Genomic DNA, 15,914 nt, shown 5'->3' on the forward strand with positions numbered 1-15,914 from the left:
TATCTTCCTGTTCGTAATGTTTTGTTGTCAGTGAAAGATATGAACCGGGATTGGGTGAATTCGAGAGATATAGCTTCTTCGTCGTTCGTGGGCTGCAACTCCCACGTTCACTCGCATGTACACGACTGGGCTTTTACGTGTATGACCGTTTTTACCCCGCTATGTAGGCAGCCATACTTCGTTTACGGGGGTGAGAAGTATATATATATATTTTTTTTTTCCATCTTTGTGTGCATAGGTGAGCTAGATACGCCGTTACAGAATCGGTTAGATGTTGGAATTATGGGGGGAGAGGGGGGGGGGGCACAAAAAGTATACAGATACAAGCGGAACTGCGATAGCATCTTGCATGGAAAAGCCTGGACAGCATTCCGGAAGTTCCGCTGGGGTATGTCTGTCAGATTTGCGCCAGAGAGTTAGGAATATATATATATATATATATATATATATATATATATATATATATATATATATATATATATATATATATGAGAGAGAGATAAAAGACATGTTTTTTTCTGACCAGCAGGGTAACCTAACGCGCTGAGAGAGAGAGAGAGAGAGAGAGAGAGAGAGAGAGAACATGCCAACCGAGACATTTCACACACAGCTGAACAGGTGATAAAGTTTTTATTTCCAAAATAAAGCGAGTCGGCGGCACATTGTCATGATTGCATAAATGTCAAAAGGAAGACGGATAGAAAGAGAAGAATGAATGAAAACACAGCATACAGAACACGACGATTTTGCTATCCCTTGATTTAACAACTCCCTTAGAAATTAACTTGCCAACAACACCCAAAAAATACGAGACATACAAACAAACAATACAAACATTGTATGATTTAACTATCGAACGAAGAAAAAAAAGTCAAAAGAAAAAGTACAGACTATGCCCTTTGGTGTCACGTTTCAGCTGCTAACATCGTCATCGAAGACAGGCATTGTATTCCTTTGTGTGGTTTTCTGGGTCGTTTACATGAGTGACATATGTTGGATGGGACACTGTATTCTGATATTCCATGCTGAAACACTTATCATCGGATGTACCAATAAGAACGCTTCGTGATGTTGTTACTGGATAAACAGTGAACATTATGTTGCCAGAGGATGGATCCTATCCTGTCGCAACACAGCACACAGTTCTGACACTCACAGCAGATGGTGCAGTTTATGGACACACTGTTTCTGTCCCTCTGGAATGGATGGTGGTGGTGGTGGTTTTTTTTAGTTTTTTTTTCAAATCAAGCAGGTTAGCAAAGAGACGAATTATGTAGGAAATCACTTGATAGTGGGGGTGGGGATCATATAAACTAACATTCAAATGTAGTAGCAGAGGAGGAGAATAAAAAAAAAAAAAACATATGAAAAAGAAAATAGCACCATAAAAAGGATGATGACACACACGCATTGTACAAGATGTGGACGGAATTCGATAAGGCACAATAGTCATCAATCTTTCTCACAATTCATCAAGAAAAAAAAAATCATCACAATGTCCGCTCTCCCACTCCCATACCTCCCAACCCGCAAAACGTTTTCTTTTAAAACGCTAATTTTCATTATCTTACCTCTTTAGAACATTGTTTTGGAAAACAGAAAAAATCTCCTTCGATCATCAGAGCTATCTGTCCCCAAAGGAATAATAATGAAAAAAAAAGAATTTTAGAGAGAGCCTGAAGAGTTTTAGCTGTAGCAGACATGGCCCAATGAAATGCCGAACTGCTGGTTTTGGCGGCCGACATCGAATAGACGAATGTCTGTGATTGGTAGAATATCAGTCTTGTTGGTGCGGACATCGAACACGGCGGAGTGCCATTGGTTGTCATTAGCCTGTAACAGTCAATCAGAGCACAGCGTCAAAATATGTGGCATTCAAGACAAGTTTTAACACAAACAGTATACCTATCTTTTTTTCTCCTCATCAGATTCTTGCACAAGACCATAGCATCTGTCATCCTGTCGATAAATGCAAGTGACACCCTAGTAAAATGGGAAAGCACTCTATCATAATAATCATACATTGTACCACTACCCTATTGACCAGATATTAACCCCAGTGCCTTACGTTATTCACCTTAGTGATCTCACGAAAATCATCTGTCAGCATTACCACTGTGGTGTTTTTCAATCACTCATCTTTACATCCAATTGCACATTACCAAAGACCGAAGCACACTCAGTGAAAGCACAACACACGTGCACAAAGCAACAAACTTGTAGCTGCAGCAGCTCTTATTGTGTCATCTGACAGGTTGGGCATTGACATGCACGCACTCTCCGAGTGGTGTATTCAATTCTGCTGGCCCCAGCTCCGCTATGTGGTCTTGAAGAAGAAGTAGAGGAAGAAGAAAAGGACACATAATTACACTTACGCAGCTGTTCTGGACTCTGATGCGGGTGGACCTCTTGTACTTGGGCTTAGAGGTTTCCAGCTCGTCCCCATTGGCCAGCACGAGGCGGGCTTTACTGGCCTGGGTGTTGAGGCAGTCGTAGGTCAGCGTCTGGCGGGCTCTCTCCGACAGCAGCTGAAGCAGCTTGACCTGCTCCTGCTCAGCCTTGTAGTAGAACTGTGTAGAACAGAGAACGGGAATGGCAAGTTACATACAATGTGTTTGATAGCGAATCAAAACAATGAAACGAAGCACAGAAGAAGATGACAAACAAGCAGAAGAGGAAGTAAGTATAAGACGACGAAGAAGCAGAAGACGGAGACGACGACGACGACGAAGAAGAAAAAGGAGGAGGAGGAGAAGAAGAAGACGAAAAAGAAGAAGAAACAGACAACGGCGATGAGGAAGAAGAAGAAGAAGAAGACGAAGAAGTAGAAAGAAACTGGAGGAAATTCACGAGAAGAAGAAGAAAAAAGAAAGAAAGAAAGAAACTGGATGAAATTCACAACAAGAAGAAGCAGAAGAAGCACTCACCTCCTCATCGCCCTTCATCTGCTCCATGAAGAGGCTCCCAACGCCCTCCGAAGAAGTCTTCGTCCACTGCTGACGACCGAAAGTGGAGGGGCTGGGGTAGACACACGTCTCCATGGACTCCATGTCACAGTACACCAAGATGGCGTCTATTGCGCTCTCCTCGTTGGGGTCGATCCAGTACTCACCTGAAAAAGAGTGGGGAAGGGAAGGAATTCCCTTTAGTGTCCCGTCACTCATGCCAGTAATTGTAGCTTCATGCTGAAATTATTATTTGCTTTTTTTCCCCCCATTTATTAGCATTATTTGTATTTGTATTTTTATTTCTTTTTATCACAACAGATTTCTCAGGGAGAGCGCGTCGCTACACGACAGCGCCATCCTTTCTTTTTGTATTTTTTCCTGCGTGCAGTTTGATTTGTTTTTCCTATCGAAGTGGATTTTTCTACAAAATTTTGCCAGGAACAACCATTTGTTGCCGTGGGTCTTTTACATGCGCTAAGTGCATGCTGCACACGGGACCTCGGTTTATCGTCTCATCCGACTGACTAGCGTCCAGACCACCACTCAAGGTCTAGTGGAGGGGGAGAAAATATCGGCGGCCGAGCCATGATTCGAACCAGCGAACTCAGATTCTCTCGCTTCCTAGGCGGACGCGTTACCTCGAGGCCATAACTCCACTCTGTTAGTTGTATTAGTACTAGCAGTATAAGCACAAACAGTATCATGATTACTGACCACTGGGGAAGTCGGGGTTGCTGCGCTTGATGTCCAGGCAGGTACGCCCAGGGCTTGTCTGTGAGCCTGTAGGACGGCGCAGGCGTGCGAGAGCGTCCCTGGCATAGTTCAGACCTTCGTAGATCTCTGGGGTCTGCAAGACACCACCACACCCAGCCATCAATTAATGTATTCATGCATTAACTTGATAATGATGATTATAATTATCATCATCATAATTCATATTGCGCTTTTCCATGTCATACATGCTGAATTACGCCCTAGAATGTAAAAGTCGACATGTAAAACATGCATTTAAACACCGAAATGACAACTTATATACATAACCATGCACATAAATCCAACCAACCAATGACAGTAATGTATGTACGCATAAAAAGAAACTCGGGCGCAACATAACACTCAACGTAAAATTTAATTCGCCAACACCAAATCAAATCTGATTCGATCTGATTGGATCTTTGGTTTATAGGTCTGGGATTGGCTCGTAGGTCTATTTTGCTGACTGGATAGCTGGCTGGATGAATGGTTCGTGCACTGGGAAAAGTGGGGGGTTGGGACTGATTGGTTGATTTTCTTATGGTTTATTTGATCTTAAACACTGGTGACGATGTTTGAATGGATCTTTGACTGGTAGGTTCTTAAGAGGTGCTTGCTCACTTGTTTGCTGGACTGGCTGATTAAATATCTGACTGAATAACTTGTGTGATTTTGTGTGTAATTTGTTTCAAGAGTCTGCTTGGTGGACAGGTTGAGTTACATTGCATTTGGACATTTCATGTTGCAACGTGCAGCTGAAGATTCTGCTTAAACAAACTACCCATATAAACATAGCTGATAAATCAAAGATAGATACAAAGATAGATACACACACACACACACACACACAGAGAGAGAGAGAGAGAGAGAGAGAGAGAGAGAGCTAGTGCTACATTTAATGATAGTTTTATAAACTCTCATCATATTTCTTTTTAATTTCTTGACAACACTAGCATGGAAAGTATAAATAATTTACTCACATCAAGAGGCTGGTCATATTGCTGAAAGAAAAGGAACACAGAGAATATTAGTGTTGTGAATAATTAATATTCAACATTCTAATACATATAACATTACCCATCTATCTATTCAATGAGGCATAAAACTAACGGGCCATTTGAACAACAGAGACAAAAAAGTGTCTAAATAGTTTGTATATTGTTTTATAAACATAAATCAATACAGGTATTCGAAGTCTAAAACGTCAAAAAGCGTGGCAATAAAAAAATATCTACTGGTGACCGAAAAGCTAGGCATGTATGGTTATCTGCGTGACTCAAAAGAAGAGAACTACAATGTGTACTTGTTGTTAACACCAAACAACTTAAATATACAGAAAAAAATCCAACTGTACAGGAAATGAATTATTTTCCTGTACAGTGTGCTCCCCTAACACCAGCATTGTGTTTACATAGCTACCAGAAGCCACTGAACAGAGACGCTGACAGTTTGACCAGAATTTTTTTTTTTCTAAATCTTCACTGTTTAGTGGCAATTGCATCTGACACAAAACAGGGCTGGCCTGGCACCACCACCATGTTTCTGAAGCGCCCTGGTTTTTAAAACGTCCAAACAATTGTTGAAACCATTCGACTGCTGATCAGTGTGGCCTTTAACTGAAATGCAGTCACTACTTTAATGTAGCGCACTTGTCAATGGTGCAACGGATCTTGCTAAGCCAAAGTAATGCAGTCACTTGCAAGAGACAAATCCCAAATACAGAACGGTGACTGATATCCTGGCCTCTTCTTCTTCTTCTTTCCGTTACACCACCAAAATCGACTTGCCGATGACTCTGTCGTGGTTCATGCATGCTGGGCATTTTCCTGTCTCCATAACCCACCTAACACTGACACGGGTTACAGGATCTTTAACGTGCGCATTTAATATTCTGCGTGCGTATACACACGAAGGGGGTTCAGGCACTAGCAGGTCTGCACATAATTATGTTGACCTGGGAGATCGGAAAAATCTCCACCCTTTACCCACCAGGCGCCGTTACCGTGATTCGAACCTGGGACCCTCAGATTGAAAGTCCAACGCTTAAACCACTCGGCTATTGCGCTTTATCAAGCTCTGTCTTCTCTCCGTGAGGTGACAGGACAGCCACTTCACGGAGGACTACACTCGTCAAGCAGCATGCAGTGTATGGGTGAAAGCTGTCTTGAAATGCTAGCTCCATAGTGTGGGGTATTATATCATACTCACCATGTACGGGTCAGGTCCTTTCTGGGCGCCGTACTGGGGTCCTGAGTAGGCAGCAGAGTGACCCTGTGATCAAGAAACAACATGACTGCAATGATGTGATGCTATTAAACAGTGTTGAGAAACTCTAGGAGGAGCTGGACAGTACAAGGTCTTCAGAGAAGAAGCCCCCCCCCCCACCCCACCCCCACCCCCGACTACCCCCCTCAGTCAAGTGTTTCAGCCCTTAACTCCTTACACTCTAAGGGGGCCGAGCCGCACCCAGGTCATGACTCCTGGATGTTTTGTTTCTTCTTTTCCTTCTTTTTTTTTCTTATCTTCTTTTCTTATTCATGTTCTTATTCTCTTTTCTTTTTTTTCGTATGCTTTAGTGGGCTGTAGACAGCCATTCTCCTGCTTTGGGGATGTGAATGATAAGTACGTCCTTGTTTTGTGCGATAACCCACAAAATGCTGATATGGATTACATCATATTTTTAACGTGCGTGTTTCATCTTTAGCACGCGCATACGTGGTACACACACAAAGGGGTTTCAGGCTCTAGCAGGTCTGCGTATGTTGACCTGGGAGATCGGAACAAAACAATCTCCACCCTTAACCCACACGTGCGTTTAGTGCAAGCAAATATCATGAACGGTAGTAAATCAAAACTTATACAAAAAAAAAAAAAAAAAAAAAAAAAACCGCAAAGAGAATTGCGATTTACTTAATCTCGTATCATAAACAAACAACCACCACCACCCCCCAAAAAAACAAAAAACAAAAAAACTACACCAACAAACAACAAAACCCACAAAGAGTTACTATTTTCTTACCGGGGGTCCTGGAGGTCCTGGGGGTCCACGGGGTCCAGCAACACCGACCGGTCCGGTAGAACCAGGGGGTCCCCTTGGTCCCTGTGTAATATCAGAAAAGCGCAAGCGTCAGGCAGTGTGTGTGTGTGTGTGTGTGTGTGTGTGTGTGTGTGTGTGTGTGCGAGAGAGTATATATGTGTGTGTATGTGAGTGTGTGTGTGTGTGGGGGGGGTGGATGTGGATAGGTGGATGTGGGTAGGTGTGTGCATTATGTTTGTGCATAAGAGAAAGAGAGAGAGAGAGAAGAGAGAGAGAGAAGAGAGAAAGAGAGAGAGGCGGGGTGCCCTTTGTATGTCTGGGCATGCAATCGAGAAAGACTCTGTGTGTGTGTGTGTGTGTGTGTGTGTGTGTGTGTGTGTGTGTGTGTGTGTGTGTGTGTGTGACAGCGCGGGCAAGCTCGCCCATTACCCGATTTCATGAGCGCTGTATATACATCAGTTTCGCGGTAAGATGGAGACATCGATGAACAACCAGAGACAGTCAGACAGACAGGCAGACCGACAGGCAGACAGATCAGCAGACAGACAGGCAGACAGGCTGAGAGACAGACTCACCATCATGCCAGGGGGGCCTTGAGCTCCGGCTTCACCATTACGTCCGGGAGGGCCTCTTGATCCCATGCCTCCCTGCACACAAGACACCGCCACACCGTTGCATCACTTCAATACTGAGACCGAGTTCCGATGTAACCGCTATAAAACTACCCCTTGCTAGGTTTTACCCCCGGGTTCAAACACATCATAAAAAGACATTCCGTGAAAACAAATTTTAACAATGTGTGTGTATGTGTGTGTGCACGCGCGCGCGTGTGTGTATGTGTGTGTATGTGTATTGTGTGTGTGTGTGTGTGTGCATGTGTGTGTGTGTGCAAGTTTATGTACGTCTCCTACGTGCTCAAAAACAGCGTAATTTTCTCCTTTTTTTTAAAATCAACCAATGTCAACAGATAGTTGTTATGGTCCAGTGTGTTGCTGGAGCACTTGTCCATTGGTGATATGATCGGTTCATCTGATGCTGATCGTACAGCAAATTACTCCTCATTTCCATGGCCTTGAATTGTTCTTTTTTTTTTCCAGATCACTTGTGAGGGTCCCTGTCTCGCAGGTATAGATGGAATATACTGGTATACCAGTTTGACAGACTTCCTTCTACCTACCCTTTAGGGAATCTGAGTGATTCATTGACGTGTCTATGTGTTGACTGGTTGATCAATTGATCAGGTGACTGACTGATTGAATGGATAGATTGACTGATTGATTACCTGAGAGCCAGGAGGACCGGGGGGACCAGGCTGTCCATTGTCTCCCATTGGACCCTGAAAGCACACACGTTGTAGTCAGTCCTTTCTTTTCTCTCTTGCTTGAAAAGAATATTATTCCCCCCCCCCTCTCTCTCTCTCTCTCTGCATCTTTCTATCCTTGTCCCTATCTCCCTCTCCCTCTCTTTCCCCTCCCATCTCTCTCCTTTTCTCTCTCTCTCTCTCTCTCTGAAAATTCTGTTGTTTTAGTTGCTTTGTCTCTTCAAATTTCTGCTTCTCTCTACAACTACAGAAAACCTTCTCCTCTCTCTGTTCCCCCCCCTCTCTCTCTCTGTGTGCATCTTTCTATCCTTGTCCCTATCTCCCTCTCCCTCTCTTTCCCCTCCCATCTCTCTCCTTTTCTCTCTCTCTCTCTCTCTGAAAATTCTGTTGTTTTAGTTGCTTTGTCTCTTCAAATTTCTGCTTCTCTCTACAACTACAGAAAACCTTCTTCTCTCTCTCTTCCCCCCCCCCTCTCTCTCTCTCTCTGTGCATCTTTCTCTCCTTGTCCCTATCTCCCTTTCCCTCTCTTTCCCCTCCCATCTCTCTCCTATTCTCTCTCTCTCTCTGAAAATTCTGTGTTGTTTTAGTTGCTTTGTCTCTTCAAATTTCTGCTTCTCTCTGCAACTACAGAAAACCTTCTTCTCTCTCTCTCTCTCTCTCTCTCTCTCTCTCTCTCTCTCTCTCTCTCTCTCTCTTCTCTGTACACCCCCATACACAATCTCGATTTTTCGGTTTCTCCTTCCCCCTCACCACCCATACATACTGTGTCTCTATGCTTTCTTTCTTTCTCTCTCCCTATCCCAAAATATACACACAATCTGTATCCTAATGCTCTGTATTCCATCCTCTCTCTCCCTCTTCCTCCCTCCCCCATCTCTCTCTCTCTCTTTTAACACACACACACTACACACACACACACACACTCTCTCTCTCTCTGTGGATAGTCCAAACACTAAAAATGTGAATCTCTGTCTCTCTCTGGTAGCCCAAACGTGAATAAAATGTGAATCTCTCTCTCTCTCTCTCTCTCTCTCTCTCTCTCTATATATATATATATATATATATATATATATATATATATATATATAATCTTTTAACACACACATTCTTTCTCTCTCTGGATTGCCCAAACACTAAAAAAAAATCTGAATCTCTGTCTCCCTCTGAAGCCGAAACATAAATAATTTGTTAATCCATCTCTCTCTCTACCTCACTCTCTCTCTCTCTCTCTCTCTCCCCTCCTCTCTCTCTCTCCCTCCCCCAATCACACAGATGCATTGTTCCAGTAACTCACAGGAGGTCCAGGGGGGCCCATAGACCCAGGCATTCCAGTCCATCCCTTATCTCCCTTGGCGCCGCTCTTCCCAGCACGCCCTGCGGTACCTTGCTGACCTTGAGGACCCTGCAACAGCAGCACGCGCTCGACCTTGACCTCTTTGTGCTGCTAATCTGTGAAGTCGTCTTTTGACAACGATTGGAAACTTTGATTCTGAGCAATTTGCAGCCAGCCAAGTTTGTTTTTTTTTTTGTTGTTTTTTTGTTTTTGTTTTTTGTCTTTAATAGTAACGTTCTTGATCAAAACAATTGCCAACAGCAATAAAATACTCTGAAAACCAAAGATGTAAGTTTAAGAAGAAAAAAAATTCATAGGATGTTTTGTGACAATATGTTGTCGTAATGAAAACATTTATATGACGAACTGGTGCCTAATCCCCCTCACACTGATCATTTAACCCTAATCTATGCAACTTTCTCCCGCTGGGTAAATGCCATGCAGGACACTGTTACAGACAGCTTCATCATACATCTGCAAATTTAATCCATTCCTACAATATTTCTTTCGGTTTTTTTTTTTTTTTTTTTTTTTTTTTTTTTTTGCATACGTGTCTCCCCACATCGCTGAGTGTATAATATGAAAGTACTTTTATTAACTCTACTCTTCCGTTTCCTTACCTTTTTTGTTGTTGTTGTTGTTATTTTTTGAAAAAAAAAATTGCGTTTAACATAGAGAAACAAAAACGTATTGATTTTTTCTCTACTTTCATTATATTAACAATTTAAAATGCCTTGGGTACTTGAAAAATTAGTCCTCTCTCTCTGTCTCTCTCTCTCTCTGTCTCTAGGATACTTGAAAAATCAGTCATCTCTCTCAAGGAGTACAATATGTAGTTTAATGATGTATGCTTGTATATGCACATATAAAGTTGGTATTTGTGTTTTTCATTTCTCTGTATAACTTGGTTACATTATCCCTTCATGAGGGGCCATGGCCTGTATTGAATAAAACATCCGTATCTCTCTCTCTCTCTCTCTCTATCTATCTATCTATCACACACACATACACACACACACACACACACACACACACACACACACACACACACACACACACACACAAACACACACACTGACACATACCGATACACACGCAGACACGCAGACGCGCGCGCGCACAAACACACACACACACACACGAGCGCGCGCTCGCACACAGCACGTTCTACTCACGGTAGCTCCAGCGGGACCAACAGCTCCTTGGGGTCCACTGTTGCCACGCTCTCCCTGAAAGACAACACTCACTTGCGTCACGGAATGACATCATCGTTATCATCACGTTCGTCATCACTGCCATCACTATCATCATCATCATCATCACCATCGTCATTATCATCATCATCATCATCTTCGTCATCGTCATCATCATCTTCATCGTCGTCGTCTTCATCGTCACCATCACTTTACTATTGCTACGTTTTCGCCGGAAGAAGAACCATTACGTCATGGAGTGCCATCACTATCATCCTCATCGTCATCATCGTCATATTCATCTAATGTTGCCACGTTCTCCCTGTATGGAAGTAATCATTACGTCACGAATACCAACATCATCATCATCTTCTTCTTCTTCTTCTTCTTCCAAGCTTCTTCTTCTTCATCTTCACAATAATCAGCATGGGATATTTACCAGGAAAGAAATGGGCTTTGCAGGTGATGAGAAACTAGACGAAGTAGGCATGAGAAGATCATTATACATAGGACGGTATATTTTCTCCCATTAGCCATACACACGCCATCATCAGTTGAGCTGGTACTTTGTGTGTGTGTGTGTGTGTGTGTGTGTGTGTAAGGGTCTATGGACAAGGGGTGACAAGCGTCATTTCATATAACACAAGTACTGATGAGAGAGAGAGGGAGGGGGAGGGAGACAGAGACAGAGGAGGGAGAGACAGAGAGAGGGGTGGGAGAGACAGACAGACAGACAAGACCAAAGAAAACAATGTCTGAAACTGAAATAGCATTATATAAAAATCCCACATCTTAAACACATGATACCATGTTACTTGTTAGAAATGCAAGTATACTTGTACAGAGGGGAAAAAATGACCTCATAATCTAGCGTCATGAAGACATGACGTCATCACATTTAGTGACGCATTTTCTCACTCACCCTCTCTCCGCGTTCGCCCTGAGCTCCTGCAGGTCCGACTTGGCCGGGTGGTCCCTGGGGAAAACCAAGTGCAAGGTAAGACGGACGGTTCAAACCTCTTTTGTGCTTATTCGAACAAGATGCCTCATTCATCGTCATAATAATCATAGCATCCTGTGGCCGTGGGTATTGGTAATTTTCACAATTTAGCGTCCTATATTCTGAGCCTGTCTAAACGAAATTTTTCGCTTTTTTTCTTTTTTTTTTTTTTTTTTTGTAACCCAGGCATGTGAGAAATATGTAGCATGTTTTACGTTCCTTGTATTTGGATATGAAAATAATCTAACTTTACAAATGTGCAATTTGCTGAACATGTACTAAGCTGTTAATATTATATATTTTTGTGTGTTTTATATATTTATTGTCATATATTTTTTCACATTAAATTTGCTTATTGTCATATTTTACTTTATCTGCTACAAATCGTGATAATATTCTGTTCATACCCGTTTTGGTCTAGATTTAAGGCATAACGGACGTTTATTGTCGAACGTTATCACATTCGATCTCATGTTCTTATTCAATGTCTGAAGTGACATTTTCTTCTCTTACGACTCTTAAAAAAAAACAACACACACTTACTCACTTTCTCAATAAGTCTTCATGTCTGTCTCTGTATCAGTCCGTCTGTTGTCCGTCCGTCTGTCTGTCTGACTGTACCTCTCTCACTCCCTTTTTATTTCTCCCCCCCACCCCCCACCCCCCATATCTCTCTCTCTTTCTCCTATACATTTGCATTGTGGTAAATATTTCATGCATCCTTTTCCCCACAGACCCACATACACGAAGAGACACAGACTGACATATACACAAACAGATACAAAGAACACACACACACACACACACACACACACACACACACGTATGCCGGCACGCGCACGCACGCGTGCACGGACTGGGTAGACTACACACCAAGGGTCCCATCAGACCAGGAGGTCCCTGAACGCCAGGAGTTCCACGACTTCCTTTGCTTCCTCGCCGTCCTGTGGCACCCGGGGCTCCGTCCTTGCCTCGCTCACCCTGACATGATGATAATAATAATAATAATAATGATAATAACAATACTCACTGATATACCAATACATATATTATGTATACCACAGGTTGACATTAGCTTACGAGAATAAGAATATTATTACTCACAGATATATCAATATAAATATATATGTCATAGATTGGCACAACTTTACAGCTGGGCCAACAGCAAAGTGAAATCTGTATGATCAATGTTTTTTTCTTTCCCCCATTGCTACGGGAACCTATTCACAGCTAAATCTTTTGTGGAGGACTATGACTCTTAAGTGATGCAGCCTTGGGGGCTAGTTGGCCTTTTGGGAGCCATCCCCACCACCGACTGTCCTTAAACCCTCTTGGTCGAGAAAATGGGGTACATATGTTATGTAACTTGGGCAAGACACTCACTATAGTCAAATTCCAACACAGAAGACCGAGGACAGATTCGAACACCAACTCACAGGGGGTCCGGTTTCGCCGGGGACTCCAGAGGGACCTTGCTGTCCGGGGGCACCAGCCGCTCCTGGGGCTCCGTTCTTTCCGTTCTCACCGCGTGCACCTGGTTCTCCCTGTTTCGAAAAAGTCGAAAATGTCGATTTACAAGACTTCAAGATTCAAGATCCAAACTTTTATTCCAAAATATCTCCTTGGGGACACATGGGGAAAAAAGTAAAATTGTCAAAAGGCAAACAATATATAGCGACAATGTATGTGACAATGTTACACAGTACATGACGGAAAGTGGGTGCGTATGTTGTTAGGCAGCAGGGTAAGTAGGTAGATAGGTCGGTCGGTAGGTAGGTAGGTAGGTATGTAAGAAGATAGATAGGTGGGTGTGAAGGCAGCTGGGTCCGTAAGGAGGGATAGGGGACGGGGATGACCTAAATGGTTGATAAGTAGGAAAGGAGGGCGGGTATGTAGTTATGATGGTCGGTGGGTGTGGTGGGTATGTAGGTAATTGGGTAAACCGGTGGATCGATGGTCAGTTACGTATGTGGGTACATTGCTGGGTATGTAGGTAGGTAGTATTTGAATAGGCAGGTAATGAGACAAAAAGAAAAGCAAAACAGAAAGCAAAAGAAAAGAAAGAGAAACGAAAAACAAGGAAATGAGAAACAAGCAACAAATGGATGAAGCAAACAAAAACCATCAAACACACAGTATAGTACACATGCACACACACACGAATGCCCCCCCCCACACACACACACACACAAAACACACACACATGCCCCCTCCCACCCCCGACCCCACCCCCACACGCACACAACATAGACGCTGGTTGTACTCACAGGGTTACCGATGGGACCAGGGGGTCCGGGCTCTCCAGCAGCTCCAGAGAAACCTGGTGCTCCGCGTTCTCCTTGAGCTCCCGTCACGCCAGGGGGTCCAGCAGGCCCCTAGGGACACACAAGAACCAAGAAAACTAAAATTCTTTGCCCCCTGTTGTAGAGGATTATAAAGCAACAGCATCGGTATTGTTATACACACAAAAAACACCGCCTCCCAACAACAACTGAAATGCAAACAACAAATAAAATAATGAAATTGGTGATGTAAAAGAGAAGAAGAAAAAAACTGTAGTCATATCATTTCAGGTCCCTACACACAAGAATCAGATTCTGCCACCGTCCACGGAACTTACCGACAATCCGGGCTGTCCTCGTTCACCGGGGAGTCCGTTGGCGCCCGGCCGTCCTGGGGAACCACTCTCGCCTGGCATACCTGGCTGGCCGGTCTGTCCGGGGCTTCCCTGCACGACGGTAACAGACAGACAGAGTTAGAGCTGAGGATGGAGAAAGAGATCAAGGGACACACAAACTGACCCTGACATATTACACACACACACACACACACACACACACACACACACACACATCCTTATCATTGTCCATACCATCCAGCCTTCAGGTCATTTATCAATAAAGCTCTCTTAGACAAGGGAGGGGGGTGGAGAAGGAGGGGTGGGTGGTGGGGGTTGGCAATGTCAAGATGGCTAGATATACGATAAAAAAAACAAAAAACAATGATGTATGCATACTGAATACACATGAATACACCTGCACGCGCAAATCCTCCCGCTAAAACTCCTACCCACAAACCTACCCACTCCACACAAGATATAGACACACACACGCGCGCACTCAATCACACCTTGGCCGCTCAAGGCATATGAACATGTGAACGTTTAAAAATAATAAGAACAGAAGAAGTAAACTTTTGAATAAATCCTTAAAGTGGAGGCAAGGAGTTATTAACTGATTAGAACGGCCAGAAATAAATGAGTTCTCAAAGAGCTTTTGAGAGAAGGGTAAGAAACAGCATAGCGAACAAAACAACAACAACGGATGTGCGTTCCATTAGGAAGAAGCCTGGAAAGAAAACAAACAAACAAAAAACAAAAACCACGCGTTTTCCATGTGATCTGTCAGTAAAGCCCATACCCAACAGATTCACTTACTCGTTCTCCGGGAACACCCTGGGATCCCCTGGCGCCCATAGGACCTGGAGGTCCGTTCAGTCCTGCAGGCCCCACAGGACCAGGCTGACCAGGCTGCCCTGTAGGTCCTGAGAGTCCTGCTTCCCCACGCTCTCCCTTGGCTCCGTTCTGCCCTGGTTTGCCCTGCCGCAATGCAAAAACCAAGCACGTTGAATGGAGGTCAACGATCGTCGTGTCTTTGTCTTGAGAGAAACGGCAAAGGCTGCCCCCCCATCTCCCACTGAGAGGGAGGGGGTGGGGAGGGATACAGAGAGACAGGGTGTGAGAAATATACAAGCACTGAGAGAAAGGGAGAGAGAAGTAAAGAGAGATAAAATAAATAAATAAATAAATAAAAAGAGGGAGGGAAGAATGGAGGGAGAGACAGACGGACGGAGACAGAAAAGAAGAGACATGGGCACAGGCAGACAACAGGGATTACGAAACTAGCTACCATGTGTTTTAATACCACACGCCATATTGCACCCACATGCTTTTTCTGACAAACTTCTGGTAATCATGTACTCCTTGATCTTTTCCCCTTGGCTGTCCAATCGTAAAGTGCTGACAGCTCCCTTAAGAAACAAAAGGTCAGTGCTCTTTACACCCAGTAGTGTGGTACAAACTGGCCTTGCCGGTCCTTCACGTGGATTTCCCTGTTCACTTTTTAATCTTTTTTTTTTAAGGTCTCTCAAAACATACTATACTTCTTCCCTTGTGCCTACAAGGCTTCTATATCGTTTGCTGAGCATGTGTGTGCATGTCATGTGCAGGTGTGTTCGCCATTGTGCTCACACTTGTTCGTGTATAATGTGCTTTATGTGTGAATGTTTATGTTAAGCATAACTTTTTTATATATATTGTATCGCGTATGA

General features: G+C 43.5%; 1 protein-coding gene across 1 annotated transcript in view; it reads right to left on the reverse strand.

The window, feature by feature from the left end:
- Positions 1 to 611: 611 nt before the first annotated feature.
- Positions 612 to 15,914, reverse strand: part of LOC143290499 (uncharacterized) — a 57,179-nt gene continuing 41,876 nt past the window's right edge. The window contains exons 29-45 of the mRNA XM_076599996.1: positions 15,022 to 15,183; positions 14,206 to 14,313; positions 13,853 to 13,960; positions 13,022 to 13,129; positions 12,459 to 12,566; positions 11,508 to 11,561; positions 10,568 to 10,621; positions 9,354 to 9,461; positions 8,021 to 8,074; positions 7,314 to 7,385; positions 6,721 to 6,801; positions 5,910 to 5,972; positions 4,682 to 4,702; positions 3,663 to 3,795; positions 2,928 to 3,112; positions 2,376 to 2,570; positions 612 to 1,833 (exon numbers count right to left, since the gene is read on the reverse strand). Coding sequence (XP_076456111.1) covers positions 1,687 to 1,833; positions 2,376 to 2,570; positions 2,928 to 3,112; positions 3,663 to 3,795; positions 4,682 to 4,702; positions 5,910 to 5,972; positions 6,721 to 6,801; positions 7,314 to 7,385; positions 8,021 to 8,074; positions 9,354 to 9,461; positions 10,568 to 10,621; positions 11,508 to 11,561; positions 12,459 to 12,566; positions 13,022 to 13,129; positions 13,853 to 13,960; positions 14,206 to 14,313; positions 15,022 to 15,183 — 1,761 coding nt within the window. The 3' untranslated portion in view covers positions 612 to 1,686. The remainder of the gene's footprint in view (positions 1,834 to 2,375; positions 2,571 to 2,927; positions 3,113 to 3,662; positions 3,796 to 4,681; positions 4,703 to 5,909; positions 5,973 to 6,720; positions 6,802 to 7,313; positions 7,386 to 8,020; positions 8,075 to 9,353; positions 9,462 to 10,567; positions 10,622 to 11,507; positions 11,562 to 12,458; positions 12,567 to 13,021; positions 13,130 to 13,852; positions 13,961 to 14,205; positions 14,314 to 15,021; positions 15,184 to 15,914) is intronic.

The sequence above is a fragment of the Babylonia areolata genome, chromosome 15 (genome assembly GCF_041734735.1).
Source record: "Babylonia areolata isolate BAREFJ2019XMU chromosome 15, ASM4173473v1, whole genome shotgun sequence".
NCBI classification, from domain to species: domain Eukaryota; kingdom Metazoa; phylum Mollusca; class Gastropoda; order Neogastropoda; family Buccinidae; genus Babylonia; species Babylonia areolata.